The sequence below is a fragment of the Dreissena polymorpha genome, chromosome 14 (genome assembly GCF_020536995.1).
Source record: "Dreissena polymorpha isolate Duluth1 chromosome 14, UMN_Dpol_1.0, whole genome shotgun sequence".
NCBI lineage: Eukaryota > Metazoa > Mollusca > Bivalvia > Myida > Dreissenidae > Dreissena > Dreissena polymorpha.
Window position 1 is genome coordinate 29,190,728 of NC_068368.1, and position 18,106 is coordinate 29,208,833.

At 36.7% G+C, this 18,106-nt stretch overlaps 1 protein-coding gene across 1 annotated transcript in view; it reads right to left on the minus strand.

Moving 5' to 3' along the window:
• LOC127857256 (uncharacterized) overlaps positions 1 to 18,106 on the minus strand; it is a 33,686-nt gene that overhangs the window by 11,289 nt on the left and 4,291 nt on the right. The window contains exons 2-3 of the mRNA XM_052393672.1: positions 5,055 to 5,143; positions 1,956 to 2,109 (exon numbers count right to left, since the gene is read on the minus strand). Coding sequence (XP_052249632.1) covers positions 1,956 to 2,109; positions 5,055 to 5,143 — 243 coding nt within the window. The remainder of the gene's footprint in view (positions 1 to 1,955; positions 2,110 to 5,054; positions 5,144 to 18,106) is intronic.

Below are 18,106 nucleotides of genomic sequence, written 5' to 3' on the forward strand. Positions count from 1 at the left end.
TGCATGAATTCTATGAAGTATATATATGTGCTTCATTAACCCTTTGCATGCTGGGATATTTGTCGTCTGCTAAATTGGTGTCTGCTGAATTTCTAAAAACATAATTTTCTTCACTTTTTTTCAAAGACCACTATCAGAATAGCAAACAGTTTGGATCCTGATCAGACGCCACGTTTTGTTTGCAAAGGCCTTTAAAATTTGGTTCCAGGGCTCAAAGGGTTAAGCTCTGAATGAGTGTAGAAATAATTATAAGGCACATGATGATAATCAAACCCTGGTGATAAAAAAAAAATCCTAGGAAAATTCTTTAACACATATTTTTGAAATTGTGGGCAGAATTTGGTTTTAAAGAGCTGCCCATAGACAGCATACTCAACTTTTCTTCAATCTTGATAGAATAATGTATGTTTTATGTCAGCCATCTGATGTAATTACCACAAAATATATTTATAACTATTTACCAATACATTTAGTTCACTTAAATTATGTTTGAAAGCAAGATACCTACACACACAACAAAAGCACAATAACTTCATCCAAACTCAAGTTATTAAGCAGAAAGCATTTCTCTATATTATGTAATAATAAGCATGACCAAACTTGCTACAAATGCAATCCCACTCTAAGTCTCTTCACTCAACTACACATAAAATAACAGCACAAAACATGAGCCCAACTTCAGTATCAGTATTGAGGGGAAATACTTACTCTATTAATTTTTTTTAATTAAAACTGACCTAGACCCGATTTTCTCCTAATGCAATCTCTCCCTTGACCAGTAGGTGCAATCTACCTACACACAGAATTTCAGCATAATATTTGTATCCATACTGAAGTTCAGCAACAATAACCTTGACCTTGACCCTTAGACCTCAACATGAAACTGATCTTACCATCTTTTGACGTCCCAAGATATATTTATCAATTAGCTAATTCAAGCATTAAATACTATCAAGAGGTATTTTTCAACTTAGATATTATTTGACATCTCAACATTCATTTATTAAATCTGTGGCTAATTCTAGCATCAAATACTATATGAAGGTAGTTCTAATCTCTAACTGATCTTACTATTATTTGACATCCCAACATTTATTTATAAAATCTGTTGCTAGTTCTAGCATCAAATACTATCATGGGGTAGTTCTTACAAATAAATTATCTTACCATCTTTTCACATACCAAATTTAATTGATCAACTATATAGCTTATTCTAGCATCAAATACAATCATGAGGTACTTATGAAACCCTATCTGATATTATCATCTTTTGACATCCCAATGTTCATTTATCAATAATACAGCTAGTTCTATCATCAAATAAAATCACAATTTAGACTAGTATTCCATCTGTCTGTATCCGCATCCCCATATCCGCATCCGAAAAAAATAGAACTAGTAGACATGCACTGCACTTATTCCATTCATCCGCATCCGCATCTCCCCACGCGCAATAAGCGTCCGCAAGCGAACGCTCAAGTGAGCATTCTAATGTGGATGCAGACAAGATACAGACGTCATTAAGCACGATGAGGGAAGCTGTCATCTCAAAAATCAACTGAAAAACTAATCGAATTCGTGAAAAATTACCCGAAATTTTACAACCAACGCAGTTCTGCATATTGGGACTCTGATTTCACTTCAAATGTTTGGAAAAGCATAGCCAAGGCACTAGCAGAAGATGTTTTGTTTATTTACCAATAATAAATGTTGTATTATTTTACAGACAGAATGATGATTTGTACCTAATATCTACTTAAATTCACGCTTGTCCTTCATAATAAGTATCTCAATTATAATTTTCAGTTTCATCCAATTATGTGTTTTCCTAAAAAAGAAAGATATGTTCAACATATGCGGATTAATGGAATATAGCGTCCATATTATGATTTTGTGGATACGGATGCGGATAGATGGAATACTAGCCTTATTCTAACTCCTAACTGACCCCTTACCATCTTTTGACATCCCAACTTTAACGCATTGCTCATAGCGACATTTGGGACAAGTGGTCTTCCTTGGAATGTCAGTGCCCAGACGCCGCTCCTCCAGGGTACATGTGCACTGGAAATTCAGGTTTGACCGCTTCAGAACTCGTCGAAAGAAGGCCTGCAAACAAAAATGAACAATGTTCTTGGAAAACAGGTCTTAATACATGTGCGTAAATTGTTGTCAAAGATTAGCCTGTGCAGTCTGCTAAGGCAACACAGGGACAACACTTTCTGCTAAGGCAACACAGGGACAACACTTTCTGCTAAGGCAACACAGGGACAACACTTTCTGCTAAGGCAACACAGGGACAACACTTTCTGCTAAGGCAAAACAGGGACAACACTTTCTGCTTTGATGGGTTTGTTTGTTTCAAGGAAGTCTTTTCTTAGCCAAAACCAGTTAAGGCTGAAAGTGTCATCTTTGATAAGCCTGTGCAGACTGCAGAGGCTAATCTTGAATGACACTTTACACACATGCATTAAGTCCCATTTTCACAGAGTGAGACTCGTATGTCTCATAATTACAAGTAATTAATCTTTTGAGTGAAAGATCATCTTACAGGTAAGGGCTTTATTCTATCTACAGCTGTAGCCAAGTAATTCAATCCCGTAAAAAAGTCTTTCAATTCATGAAGTTTTCATCCAAAATTAAATCACCCATACAAATGTCATTCCCCTATGAGTTTCAATACATGAAAGTTATCACCAAATTTGATCTTTACACACTTTTCTTCCCAAATCGAAACTAATCTCGGAAAAAGCTGAGATAAACTTGGTCGACAGAATATCGAAAAAGGGACAAGTCTCACAGAATTACCTTAAACCTGATTATACCATTGCCAGGCTTTTTCCACTCCATCATTTTAGAATACGCCACACTGGAATTTCGCGTCGTGAAAACCCCCATTTTGGGAAAAAAATTATTCGCAAAATTGGCTCAATTGGGAAAAATTATCGCATGTAAATAGTGTTTCTTATATTTCAAAGAAGCCGTTAACTGGTAAATAACGACTATTTTGATAACTTATTATTAAAATTTTACAAAGTTTTATGAACATGTGAGATAAGTGCAGGTTTTTTAATCTGAATTTGGGAAAAAGGCCTGGCCTTTTTTGTGGTGAAAAAAATCGTGCGAAGCGCTGGATTTTGAGGAAAATAAGGAAAGTCTTAAATAATCATTAACATATTTTACAGTTTTTAAAACAAATTCAAGGAAAAAGATAATTTAATTATGAAACACTTTCTATTTTCTTCACCGGATCAGGTTAACTTATATATTTTAAGGTAAAAAAAAAAAAAAATTCTTTTTTTTTTTTTTTTTTTTGAATTGGGATTGGGATTTTTTTTTCAATTGGGAAAAAAACAACCAGATTAACTATTCTCGTCCTTATGTAAACAGACAACAAAAAGTATTAATTATTGGACAGTGGAATGCTATATTTTTAATATAAACTTTATCATTTGCTATCAGTTACTATTTGTTAAGAGTAAAAATATAATAACTGTAGCATTTGCAACCTAAAATATTTCTGAAGCATGAAGTAACTGCAAGGATGGATATGAGGGTCTTTTTCTTACATGTACCTAGACAGACACAGTACTGGTTATAAAGGAGATGTGTTTTCATTTTTAGAGTTTCAATTATTAAGAATGTACATTGCAGCCCGTGAATTAATGTAAACAGGACTTAACTTAATAATCTGTGATGAATGATGCAAAATGCATGCCTTGAAAAATCCACTCGATAGCTCGAATTCGCAAGTGAATTAAGTTAAAGGTGGGGCAAGTAAAGTTTGTTAAATACTTGATTTGGTTGACCGGGCGAGTGCTGTTTTTCAGGTTGAGAAAAATAAATAAAGTTCCAGAACTCCTGCCACATATGGATACATATTGCAAACTATTTTTGGAACGAACAAAAAATAGGTTTAGTGAACAAAGAAACTGCTCTTTCATTTTGACAATGTAAATGACATCACAGGCTCAGTAAAAATAATTCTCGCAATCGGCTGCACACGTTTCGTATATATCAGCACTCTAAACTAATAGATTAATAGTAAAAATATATTGGTCATTCCAGGAAGAATAAAATTTCATTTTAATATAATTATCAATAAAATAAACAAGAGCTGTCACCATAGGATGACTTATGTCCCCTATAGAACCTTGATAGAATTTTTGAGCTCTTTTTAAAACTTAAACGCAGATTTCGAAACCTAAACACCGACTCTAAGTTCAAGGTCAAGGTCACAGGGGTCAAAATGTTTTAGCGCATGGAAAAACCTTGTCCATATACACATGCCTACCAAATATGAAGGTTATATCTTAAGGGACATAGAAGTAATCAGCATTTTTCGAAACCTAAACGCAGATTTTGAAGCCTTAACGCAGAACCTAAGTTCAACGTCAAGGTCACAGGGGTCAAAATGTTTGTGCGAATGGAAAGGCCTTGTCCATATACACATGCATACCAAATATGAAGGTTACATCTCAAGGGACATAGATGTTATGAGCATTTTAAGAAACCTAAACACAAAGTGTGACGGAAAGACGGACGGACAGTCTGATCACTATATGCCCTCCTACCGGGGCCTAAAAATAAATATTAATAAACAAAATAATTCATGATCAGATTGAGAAAAAGTCAGATGACAGTTTAAGTTTAGAAAAAGGTTCTGGTTTACCATTACTATAAATATAGATATATTTTATTTTATTTTAAACGCACGGATTAAAGTGAAGGGCAAGTGGATTGTCAGGCCTACTCCCCCTGCAGGGCAAGTGGCTGTGGAAAAAAAAAAGTCCAAGGTTCTTATTTTAACTCATGGCATGTTTCTGTTCAATTGTGAATGAATTAATCTTCCCTGAATAGCAATACATGTACATTGCCAAATTTTTAAACTAATTGGAAATATTTTGAAAAAGCATTTAAAACCTTATCACCTTGTAGATTTCTCGTCCAGTCCTTAGCGCTACCAAAGTATACTTGGTTCTTTTACTTATGTACCTAAAAGATGTGCCAAGTTATTTATGTCCGTGCAGCGTTGCTCATCAGTATATTCTCACCTTGCAAGCCTCACATGTGTTCACCCCATAGTGGAGACCCCTGGGAGAAGTATCCTCACCACACACACGGCATGGCGGTAATTTGGAGGCTGGAAAACCAAACATAACATGAATGGTATTAACAACAGGCTGACATATTAAACAGAGTTTGCCATCAGTTCTTTCCTGCATATGTTGTGATGGAAATAGGCAGAGGTCTACAATTTAAAGGCCCCTAAATATTGTGCCGGGTCCCTAAATAGTCTAAATAGAAAACTCATATGACCTCCGTACAGGAAGTACTGAAAGAACTTGGGTGGGCTACAATATTTTCTAAGTTTGTTTCTAAGGTGGCCTTTGGAAACAAACCATGATTTACCAGTGTACATGTAACATATAATTTGTTGTTTTACAGATATTCAATAGAAAAGCATGGTACAAGAACAGTAATGAAGTTTGAAAAATACCATTCAACAAACATCAAAACATCAATACAAATTAAGCTAAGTCAATCACATCCACGACTACAAAACAATACATATCCAGCGTTTTTTATTGTTCTTAATAAGGTACTGGAAAACAGCATTTTACCAATAAGGATTTTTTTTTACATGTTTCCCAATTGAAGTTATCTAAAAACAAGAGCTGTCACCATAGGATGACATATGCCCCCAATAAACGCTTTGATACAAGTTATGAGCATTTTTTGAAACCTAAACGCAGATTTCGAAACCTAAACGCGGACCCTAAATTCAAGGTCAAGTTCACAGGGGTCAAAATTTGTGTGCGTATGGAAAGACCTTGTCCATAAACACATGCATACCAAATATGAAGGTTATATCTCAAGGGACATAGAAGTAATGAGCATTTTTGGAAACCTAAACACAGATTTTGAAACCTAAACGCGGACCCTAAGTTAAAGGTTTAGGTCGCAGGGGTCAAAATTTTTGTGCGTATGGAAAAGTCTTGTCCATATACACATGCATACCAATATGAAGGTTATATCTCAAAGGACATAGAAGTTATGAGCATTTTTCCTTTTTTTGGGGGGGAGGGGGGGTGATTCTGGGGTGGGGAGTGGGGTTTCATTCGGGTGGAGTCCATTGTGGTATGTCAGGTAAGTGTTGTTTTGTCAAAGTATGAATTAAATCTGATCCTAAATAAATAAGTTATGGCAATTAAAGCAAAATTTATTTGACCTTGAGATTCAAGGTCATTTACAGGTCAAGGTCACATTCAACTTGCCAGGTACAGTACCCTGATGATAATAAGAAAGTATCTGAAGTTTGAAAGCCATAGCCTTGATTCTTTAGAAGTAATGTGGATCTAAAAAACAAAATTTAACAAAATATTCGAAGTGACTAAGTAAAAAAAGGGCCATAATTCCATTAAAATGCCAACCAGAGTTATGCAACTTGTCCTGTACAGTCCCCTTATGATAGTTAGCGAGTGTTCCAAGTCTGAAAGCAGTAGCTATGATACTTTGGGATTAAAATGGACCAAAACACAAAACTTAACCAAATTTTCTATTTTCTAAGTATAAAAGGGGCCATAATTATGTCAAAATGCCAGTCAGAGTTACATAACTTTGCATGCACAGTCCCCATGTGATAGTTAGTAAGTTTTGCAAGTATGGAAGCAATACCTTTGATACTTTAGGAATAAAGTGGACCTAAGCACAAAACTTAACCAAATTTTCAATTTTCTAAGTGCAAACAGGGGCATAACTCTAAAAATAATGCTGACATAGTTATGCATCTTGACCTACACAATTGTCTTGTTGCCATAAAGAAGTATTCCATGTTTGAGTTAATTATCTTTGATAGTGTTAAAGTTATTTGACTTTATAAAAAACTTTAACCAACGCCGACACCGGCCATTATAAGCCTTTGGTACGGAATTTTTTCCCCGATGGTTTTGCTTCAAAAACTTTTTTCCCGACTTTTTGTTTCAATAAGTAGATGCGCGGTATATATAAATGCGCGTTTTACACAGTGTTTTACAGTAATACTGAAAACAATTCTCAATTTTGAGGCATTTTTTAGCAAAACAACAACAACACTAATTTACCAATTTTAGTCAAAACACCGCAAATTTTCCCAATCCATAGAGACCCGGCACAATTTCCAAAATGGTGAAAAAAAACCACTAAGAATAAGCCTTTAGATAATGAAACAAGAGGCCCATGAGGGCCTGAATCACTCTACTGATTTAAACACAGTGCAAGTTTGGAAAGAATAAGATGGAAACTGTGTACTTAATCGCGCAAACAAGGAGAATTTTCTCAAATTCAAGGGAAGATTATTGTGTACTTATTCTCTGATACTGCTCATATTCAATAGGGTTCAAGTCCTCATTGATATAAAGATACTGTGCAAATTTGGAAATAATTGAATGAAAACTATTCAAGGGGAAGTCATTCTGGACTTATTGCTTCGATATCGCTCTTTTTAAACAAGGGCTGCTTGTAAAACATGCATGCCCCCCATATAGGCTGTCAGTTGTAGTTGCAGCCATTGTGTGAATACGTTTTTTGTCACTGTGACCTTGACCTTTGCCCTAGTGACTTGAAAATCAATAGGGGTCATCTGCCAGTCATGATCAATGTACCTATGAAGTTTCATGATCCTAGGCCTTATTATTCTTGAGGTATCATCAGGTAACCATTTTACTGTTTCAAGTCACTGTGACCTTGACCTTTGACATAGTGACCTGAAAATGAATAGGGGTCATCTGCCAGTCATGATCAATGTACCTATGAAGTTTCATGATCCTAGGCGTAAGCATTCTTGAGTTATCATCCGGAAACCATTTTACTATTTCAAGTCACTTTGACCTTGACCTTTGACCTAGTGACCTGAAAATCAATAGGGGTCATCTGCCAGTCATTACCAATGTACCTATGAAGTTTCATGATCCTACGCAAGCATTCTTGAGTTATCATCCTGAAACCATTTTACTGTTTCAACTCACTGTGACCTTGACCTTTGACCTAGTGACCTGAAAATCAATAGGGGTCATCTGCCAGTCATGATCAATGTACCAATGAAGTTTCATGATCCTATGCGTAAGTGTTCTTGAGTTATCATCCGGTAACCATTTTACTGTTTCGAGTCACTGTGACCTTGACCTTTGACCTAGTGACCTGAAAATCAATAGGGGTCATTTGCCAGTCATGATCAATGAACCTATTAAGTTTCATGATCCTAGGCGTTAGCATTCTTGAGATATCATCCGGAAACCATTTTACTATTTCAAGTCATTGTGACCTGACCTTTGACATAGTGACCTGATAATCAATAGGGGTCATCTGCCAGTCATGATCAATGTACCTATGAAGTTTCATGATCCAAGGTGCATGTATTCTTGAGTTATTATCCTGAAACCATTTTACTGTTAGTCACTGTGACCTTGACCTTTGATCTAGTGACCTGAAAATCAATAGGGGTCATCTGCCAGTCATGATAAATGTTCCTATGAAGTTTCATGATCCTAGGCGTAAGCATTCTTGAGTTATCATCCGTGAAACCAAAGGTTGCCGTGGTGTAATGGATATGGTGTCAGCCTTGCGACCGGGAGGTCACGGGTTCCATCCCCACCGTGGGAGCGTTCTTTAGATCTCCCCCAAAGACACCAAGTACTGGTTCTAGGCCCAGAAAACGGACTCGAGAGGGTTTATATAAGCCTAAGGTTTTCGACGCAATCGAGCTAAAATAAATAGGTTTAAACTAAACTCAACCATTTTACTATTTCGAGTCACTGTGACATTGACCTTTGACCTAGTGACCTGAAAATCAATATAGGTCATCTGCCAGTCATGATCAATGTACCATGGAGTTTCATGATCCTAAGCGTAAGCATTCTTGAGTTATCATCCGGAAACCATTTTACTGTTTCGAGTCACTGTGACATTGACCTTTTAACTAGTGACCTGAAAATCAATAGGGGTCATCTGCCAGTCATGATCAATGTACAGTACACTTCACGCGTTTTCCCCAAAAAACGCGCTCCCTCCGCAGGGGTTTTTCTGCTAGCGAGTGTTGACGCGGCGTTAGAGAGCGAGGAGAACTCGATAAAACGCTCGGCGTTACGCCGCGTTCGCTTATTCCCGCGGCGTGTATTACTTTAGCCTAGTCGGTAAATGCAGACAATTTCTGTTCTTATCAGTGACCGCCACGCAACGCTGCGTTAGCAGTGTGCTACTGGGCATGCCAAAAAAATACAAACATTGTTATAATACATTGTTTAAATACTGTAGTACATAGTATAAAAAAGATAATTGTATACAAAATTAATATATGTTTTAATTCACAGGTACGTCAACAATATGAATTAATAAGCCAGGTGATCGTTTAAAGTTTCGTTTTGTTATATGTTGCATATTACAGTTTCAACAGTTGTTTAAAAGCTTTTTTGTGTGTTCATTTATGACGTTCTGTTTGTTCTCAATTTGTTTAACTTACGCATACATGTACGTATAATACACAATGTACCGTGTTTTGAGCGTAAATTATACAGTAATAACACATTTAACACATGATAACAAATATATTAATGGGAATGGCATACGATTAGTTTTAGTAAGTCGTTAAATTGCTATAACATATACGACTGACATGGATTTTATTCATGTCTAGCAACATACATGTACGTTGTACTTAGTACAAGCGTTTTAATATATAATTATTTTGTTATTCTTTTTTAGGGCAGCCATCAGTTCTCTGAGAAGAGACATTCAAAATGAATGTTGTTGTATTTCTCTTGTCGATACAATTATTGGTTACATGTAGCTTACATGGGCACACAACGCATTTGTAATCATCAATGTGGTTAATAAAGCAATACATAAATTAAGTAGTAGTATTGGTTAATTTACCCTCGGAAACTTCGGTTAAAAAAACGTTTTCCGAACACACTGCTTAACATATATACTCTGCTGTAAAAGGCAGTTAAAAGCCGGGTGGTCAGCCCTATTTTACGTGGCTGACCATATATACATAAGGAGACTTTGCAGTCACGGGTTGCGGTGCTTTAATAAAAATCTAATTATTTAAAAATAACTTTACATTTAACTGTTATAAACTGTTATAAAGGCTAATAAACTCATCCGAAAAATCTGTTCTTGTCTAACATCGCTAAGAAAGCACCTTTACTATTGGTCAATAGACTTTTACACGATGGCGCTGATTGCAAAATTAAGAAGATGAATAAAACATTTTTAAACTTTGGTGGCCTACGGAATTATCACTTCTTTTTATGTTTGTTGTACAGTTTGGTATTCGTCACAATAGTTTTAACTGTTCACGAATTGCTGACGCATGCAACATAATGAGAAGTGATAATTGCGTAAAAACATGGCTTGCAATCGAGCAGTACAAACAGAAGTGATAATTACGTTAAACACGGCTTACAATTGAGCAGGTGCGAAAAAATTGATTGACGGTTACGACTATATAAATGACCGTCCAGATGTTATCAATATTCTCTTGTACAATAATTTTAAATGAAAGTATCGCATTTAACAAAGCTTGAAATCATCCGCCTGCACAGGCAAGGTCTGAAAGCGTCGCGGATCGTTAGAGACCTGAAAAGAAGGGGAAAAGATGTTACCCGTGACCATGTTCGGTATTGGATCAGCCAGTTCAACGAGGGCTGTTTCCTGCCGGGGGAAGACGTGTGTGAGCAGGGCCCTACATGTACGTCTACGTTTGTCAGCGAGATGGAAGTCGATAAGCTAAAGAAGAGCCTACAGCAGGACGGTATGCGGTCGTGTCAAACCGTGCACAACCAGCTCGTGAAGGAGGGTAGTACCCATTCCCTGTCAACCACACGACGACTCATCAAAGCATTCGGATATAAAGCGTCTAAGCCGCGCTTTGGACAGATGGTCCGAGCTGTTAACAAGGAGAAGCGGGTTGCGTTCTGTTGTAGCCTCATAGAAAAGGATGACAGCCTATCCGACATCATCTTCACAGATGAATCGTCGATCTCCCTGGAGATAAGCAGGCCAGTGGTTTACCACCGGGACGGGACCATCAATCCAGTCATCCCGAAGCCCAAGCACCCAGCGAAGGTCCATGTCTGGGGTGGCATCAGTAGACGGGGGTCGAACCAGATAGCCATATTTCAAGGAATCATAGAGAAGACATTCTTCACAACAGAAATACTGGGTAACAGGGCTCTCCCCTTCATACGTAGTGTATCCTGATGGCCATCAATTCCAGCAGGACAATGACCCCAAGATGGCCCGGGATTTCATGCGGGACAACGGTATCAACTGGGTGGACGACTGGCCATCCTAGTGTTTGGACATTAACCCAATTGAGATGGTGTGGGCCGCATTAAAAAGGAGCATCTACAGCCAAGGGTGTACCACTGTGGACGAACTCATTGCGGCCATACTGTAATACTGAGAGAAGGAGTTGACAGTAGAGGCCTGCAACAAATACATCGACCACATATACAAGGTTGCGCCCGTGTGCATATTGATGAAGGGTGCAGCAACGGGGGACATACCTAAGAAAGTGTTTTCAGAGCTGTCATCTGGAAAGTCCTTCCGGTACTTTGATGGCATGCTAGCCACAGGGGAAGTTGCACAGAAGTGCAAATCATTAGGACTTTGTTAGGACTGTGATGGTGTGGACAAACAAATCCTAACATGTATATATTCTGTTTTCTCATATGTATATTTTGTTTTCTCTTATCTCTTCATCATAACCAAACCTTGTATTTATGAAAAAAAAATATTACCATACACATACATACATGTCTTTTGTTTTTAATTGTATCGTGTTTTAATAAGATTGATATTATTAGTCCCAAAGCAAAGCGAAATATAAAAGGGACTAAGGCAATACAATTATTATTATACAATTATATATTTACAAATGCGCCATGATTGATGGAGTTTTGTTACTTAATTCATAGATTGTGTATGTAACGAATATATTTATCCGGCCATAAGTAGTTATTATTCATTTTAAATTGACGCTTATGGAGTTTACATAAATTTAAGCCACTTCATGCAATCACGCAGCTCCATTATGCTACATTTGTATAATATGTGAGTACAATTGTACTCGGGTCGCTCAATCGATTTAATTTCAATTTAATGATATAAACGCTATTTTTATTTTAATGCAGTTGTCATGGTCTTTTATGTGTGGCTTTACGCGTACATTGTATCATATTATGATCACCCAACGATAAACTTCGATAAATATGATTCTTTCGAAAAAGGCAAAAAGAAAACAAAATGATGTTGTATATACATGTGTTATATACATGTTTATATAAATGAATGAACGATAAATAATTGCACAAAATAACAAATATATACAAGAATCTCATAATTTTCATGCATACACACTTGATTAATAAGTTTCTTCAGACGAAGGCAAAAAGAAAACAAAATGATAGTGTTATATATACAGGTTTATATAAATGAAGGAATATACATGTACACACAGTCACTATTTACATCACTCATCACACAACCCACTCGTTTACATGTTATCACTGTTCATTTAGGTCATGAACACATCCAACAGTGGCCTGTCGATGTTCAGCTGTCTGCTCGCCAGCGGCCTCTTGTCATTTCTCTGCAACATCTCATTCACCTTTATTATGACCCGATCCTGAAATGGCCCAGGACCCCGCACTATTGGGTGATAGCCCAATACTGCATTGCGAACAGCTTCCCGCCGGGGTTCATCCAGTGCCAACTGCTTCTTTTGGCAATTGCTGTGCCAGTTGTAGAGAGAGCAAAGATTTCCGGGCCCAAAGAGCTCGGGGAACACTTTCCTCACGAGCAGGCATGCAAAGTGGCCCGCGTTGTTGCTCTCCCCGTGAATTCTCCGGACCTCTTCCTCCAGTCGTCCTAGCGTGGACAAGTCTACCACTGTCTCTTGTGGAGGTGACGGTTTTGACGAAACCGCACGGCGGTAGAGGGTTTGTAATGCATCCAGCTGGTGGCTAAGGTCCCGCACTCCACTGTGTAGGTCCTATATCATGATAGCCTGTGCGTCGAATCGTTTACTAAACTTAGTATTTTGGGCGACCAGCAAGGCCTGGACCCCCGTCAAGACCGCCGCCACCGTGTCGTCAGATTGACGCTGGATTCTGATGGTGGGCCTGCGTATGGTCGGTGTTGTTCCTGGCACTTCCACTGACACCGGAACAGAGGGCGTGGTAGAATCAGAGGGCCCAGTCACGTGACCAGCAGACATCAAAACCGCGACAGGAACTTCCACTGATGGGCCAGACGGCATAGTTGGAGCGGGTACAATCGGGGCGGGCGCAGTCACAGGTAAGGATGGCGCAACCGCGACGGGAACCTCCACTGACGGGCCAGACGGCGAAGTAGGAGCGGGTACAATCGGGACGGGCGCAGTCACCGGTAAAGCAGATGGCACAACCGCGGCGGGTACTTTCCAAGGACATGGTCCGCTCAACCGCGGAGGGGACTTCCAAGGACACCGTCGCTGGCAGGGCAACAGCAAAAGGGGCGGGCGCTCCCACTGGACCGATCGGCGCTGCCACCTGTTCCTGGCCTACAGCAACCATGCGCGCCAACTCCTTCCCTTTTTCGTTCTTTGGAACCCTGGGTCGTTTTACCGGTGTAATAGTCGACGCGGCTGGAGCGGCCACGGCCACTGAGGGATTCCGACTGATCTGTGCCTCTTCAGTCTCCTGTGCTTTCATGTCGTTTTGCGAACCCGTCGCCAGAACGACTATTTGGTTTACCTGTCTGGCGTTTCCCCACTGAACTTGGTATCTGCTACCCACCAAGATCTGCAGAAAAAATAAACAGATAATAAGCAAATGATTCAATTCTTTATTATAGCTTGCTTTGTACATTTCTCTATTATTTAAATAAGATTTCTTTCGTTTATTCCTATTTACATGCATGCACAAGGATTTAGTGGTCATACCAAAAACGGACCAAAATATTTTAAAACGTATAATATGCTAAATCAGATGTGGATCAACAAATTTATAATGAAGGAAAAAATTGGGCATATCAAATAATGTATTTATGGAGGTTTCGTCACAATGCAGTTTCGACTATTGTTAGACAGTGTTTTGTTTGTCAATAATTTGTATTTTATTTATGTAGTACAAATACAAAAAAGTAATATGTAATCAGTGTATTGCTACATTAACTAAAAAACATAAAATAAAAAAAATAAAAAATTCAGCCGCATGAGATATTCCAAGAATTGATTACATGACAGTGCAAACTTATTTATAAATTAACGCGTTGCAATATACGAAATAAGAAAAACTTATTTAAAATTTAAAGTCATATTTTCAAAGATGGACAATGTTGAATAAGTTTGATATATTAACAAAAACACAAAATAAAAAAATTAACAGATTAATCTTTCAAAAAAAAAAAAAATATATATATATATATATATATATATATATATATATATATATATATAATGTGAATTGTTTACGGAACAATTTAGAAACAAATTAATTTATCTATGTATATTATTTTCTCCCAGAATTTGATGAGTAATAATCAAATATGAATATTAAAATGAAACTTTTTATGTAGATGAATGTACTCTTTATCTCATTATTTTATAAAACAACTATCATAATCGTTGTTAAAAGGATATATCTTTTGATATGAATCATGCAGTAAAATAAAATGTTCACTTCTTTCATTACATAATTTTTATAAATATTACCTAATTTCATAACAATTATCATCCATGTCCTTACACTTGTGTATTATGTATTATGCATTTGGCTAAAAAGCTTGTTTGCTTGCAAGCTAGTAAATGTTGTTGTTGTATATTATTGGAAAATTTATTGAACCTACATAATTTCCTGCCAATTTAACATAAAATATTAAGCATTTATAAAGAAACCTGGAAAACAAAGATAAATAACTCGCTGCTTCTTGAAACGTATAATATATTTATAAACACTCATTGGATTAAAAAAAAACAACTATGTTATTAAGACTAAAATATTTAAAACCGCGCTAGATTTCGAGCATCAATTAATTCTCACAATTTGGCAGGTAGATGCACAGACATGCCCAGACAACCCCGCCTTTGTACAAATTGCCATTTTGATTTGTTAGAAAATGAATACCACATTTTACTTATTTGCCCAAAATATACAGAAGTATTTTACATCTTAGCTGAAAATTCATATATATGAATTAATATAATACATTCAAACTGTGAAAAAATCCACGTTTTTATCAATAAATAAGCGGCGTTAATCATCTGCTTAGTGGTACTCTGACCTACATTGTACCTACATTATATATTTTATTCTGGCGATGTTGGTGGATACAAACAAGTTTAAGTATCACTATAATTGATGTTATGTACATGTTTGATAATTAGTTTTAAGTAAATTTGATAGTGCAAATGAGTAAACCCGCTATTTAAAATTTTCCCCGAAATACGCAACATACAGTAAAGGGACTTATGTCAGTATATTCTTACATCATCTGTAACATCTTTTAAATGTCCTTTCGATCGCACTTGCACTCCTCAGTGCCATTGTGCATACATGCCAGAATTGTTTAGGTCCAAAGCGGGACATTCCATAAAAAATTGTCGGGACATTTGACCAAAAAGCAGGACACCTAAAACGATCGATCATTCCACCTTTACTGTAGTCAGTATAGTACTAACAAAAACTCTTGATACTCTTATTCAAGACCTAAAACATCTGATATGAAGCATGAGATCTAAAACATAACAATAAAAGTTTTATTAAATAAGACAATAGCAAACAACGAAGATAATATTCATCTTTTTAGAGTACAAAACCTGGAACATTACGACAATACTCATTATATTACTTTCAATGGCAAACATTAATGCAGGGGAGGCTATCCAGTACACTGAAAGTACGGGTTACAGTAAACTATCTACCGAACAGTTACAACACGTTGTTTTTATTACAATAACACAAGACAAGATGGGTACCACTTTTACTGTTTATTGCGATGTTTTTTTAAGCATGTATCCATGCGCAGTTTGTTACTTGTCAATTGTCGCGGCTTAATTGGAGTAGGGTCAAACTGTCATGCATAGCACCTTGTTGTTTTTATTACAATTACCGTGACCCAATTACACTTTACAGGATGGGTATCACTTATTGGACTGATTGTTGCGATTTTGGTATATTGCACATTCGGATTATCCCGCTATGTTGGAACTAAACATTGAATGTAAAAGACTCATTAATGACATAATTTTACTAAACAATTGTTTTGTAAACCGTTTCAAACAAAGACAAAAACAAACACATTTTCAACATTTATTTCATTATGATAGAAATTATTGTTAGCAATAAGCGACCACTATCTTGAAGACCATCATGGTGTAAATGCCTGATAAAATCAATAATTAGCCGATAAATCGCTGATAAGGTGTCATAAACGACACTGGTACACACGAGAAGTAGAATCGGATTGTTAATTGGGGGCAATAAAGGGATTAGCGGTGGTAAGTGTTAGCGAAACAGAACTTGAATAGCGAGTTTTATTGGGAACCTATAGACCTTACATCGTTTTTTACGAATGTCGGGACAAATCGTCTCATATCGGGACGCCGGGACAAAGGGCCCAAAAGCGGGACTGTCCCGCCGAGATCGGGACGTCTGGCATGTATGCCATTGTGTGTGTTAAATAATCCAACTATATTCACTTCTAATTGTACAATGTTATTAAAACGGAACCAAAAATAGTAAATAACTCTAGAGTGTATACTATTATTTAAATAAATCCAAAGAGCATGAGACACGATATACGAATGAGGCTGGGTTGGTGAGTTGTTCTTTTTTATACATATTCATGTCCTTCCTGAGAATTATTGTAAAACAGCGACATATTGGCAGGACAGGGACCAGTGTAACATGTGTAATATCAACTTTGTAATAATACCCGACACGATGTCTACTTGTTGTTAACTCGTGTCATAAACGGTCCATCCTGGCGTGTGAGAGACATGTCCTTCCAAAAAATTATTGTAAAAACACAGCGATATATAAGCAGGACAGGGGCCAGTGTGACATGTGTAATGTCAACTTGGTAATAATACCCAACATGATGTATGTTAGAAAGGCAACATTTTTTTTCTCCTTAGTTTTTATTTCTTATCGTACAATTATACACATGTATTATGTAGAACAAATATAACTTTGCAATAACGCATGTTGATACAAACATGTATGTTGAATTATGCAAAAAAGGCATTCGATATAATGAAGAGGAATACCTGAAATGAAAAAGACATTTGTATGAAATTTAGTAAACTTATTATGTGAAACAACGCAACTGTTTTCTATGTGTCACAAGTTTTGTAAATTCTACAATTTTAAGAAAAAAGTTATATATGAATATACCATTAAGTACGTGTACTTTATAAATACTTTAAATACATGCATGTTGAACACGGTGTGTATAAAACAACGCAAATAACCGTTAGTAATAAAGAGAACAAGAATAATATACAAACAAACATACAACAGAAGCCCATAGAAAATAAACGTAACTTGACGCAACTAGAATACAACAGTTACTGTGAATATTTAATGCAACTATCAACTCAATAATTACCACCTTCTTTTAGCAATCAATGGAATAACCTACCTAAAAAGAGAAAATAAATGCATTAGTAAGCAGAGAATTGACTTTGTTCCGACAATTAAAACCATTCATTATGCATTCGTTGAATGTGTTTACTTGAGTAAGTTATGCCTTCAGACAGAAAGCGGCTTTCCTTTGATAACGTCAAACTGTAAATTTACACAGATTTGCAGGACTTTTAATGGATTGCAACTTTTAATAGGGTCATTTGTTTACATGTTCAGTATAGAAAATCACCTGCTTACATGAAAACTTTGGATTAAATTATCAAAATAAAAACAATGTTGCAAACTTTGTTTATATTAATTGGTAAGTATTAGTTAAAAGATGACGTTTTGTTTGTCATACAGTACAGCCAAAGCGGAACAAACGTATTTCGCGATCCGCGGCTGCAAGGCGAAACGAGTTGATGCCGCGTCAGTCGTTGAAGCCGCGTCAGTAT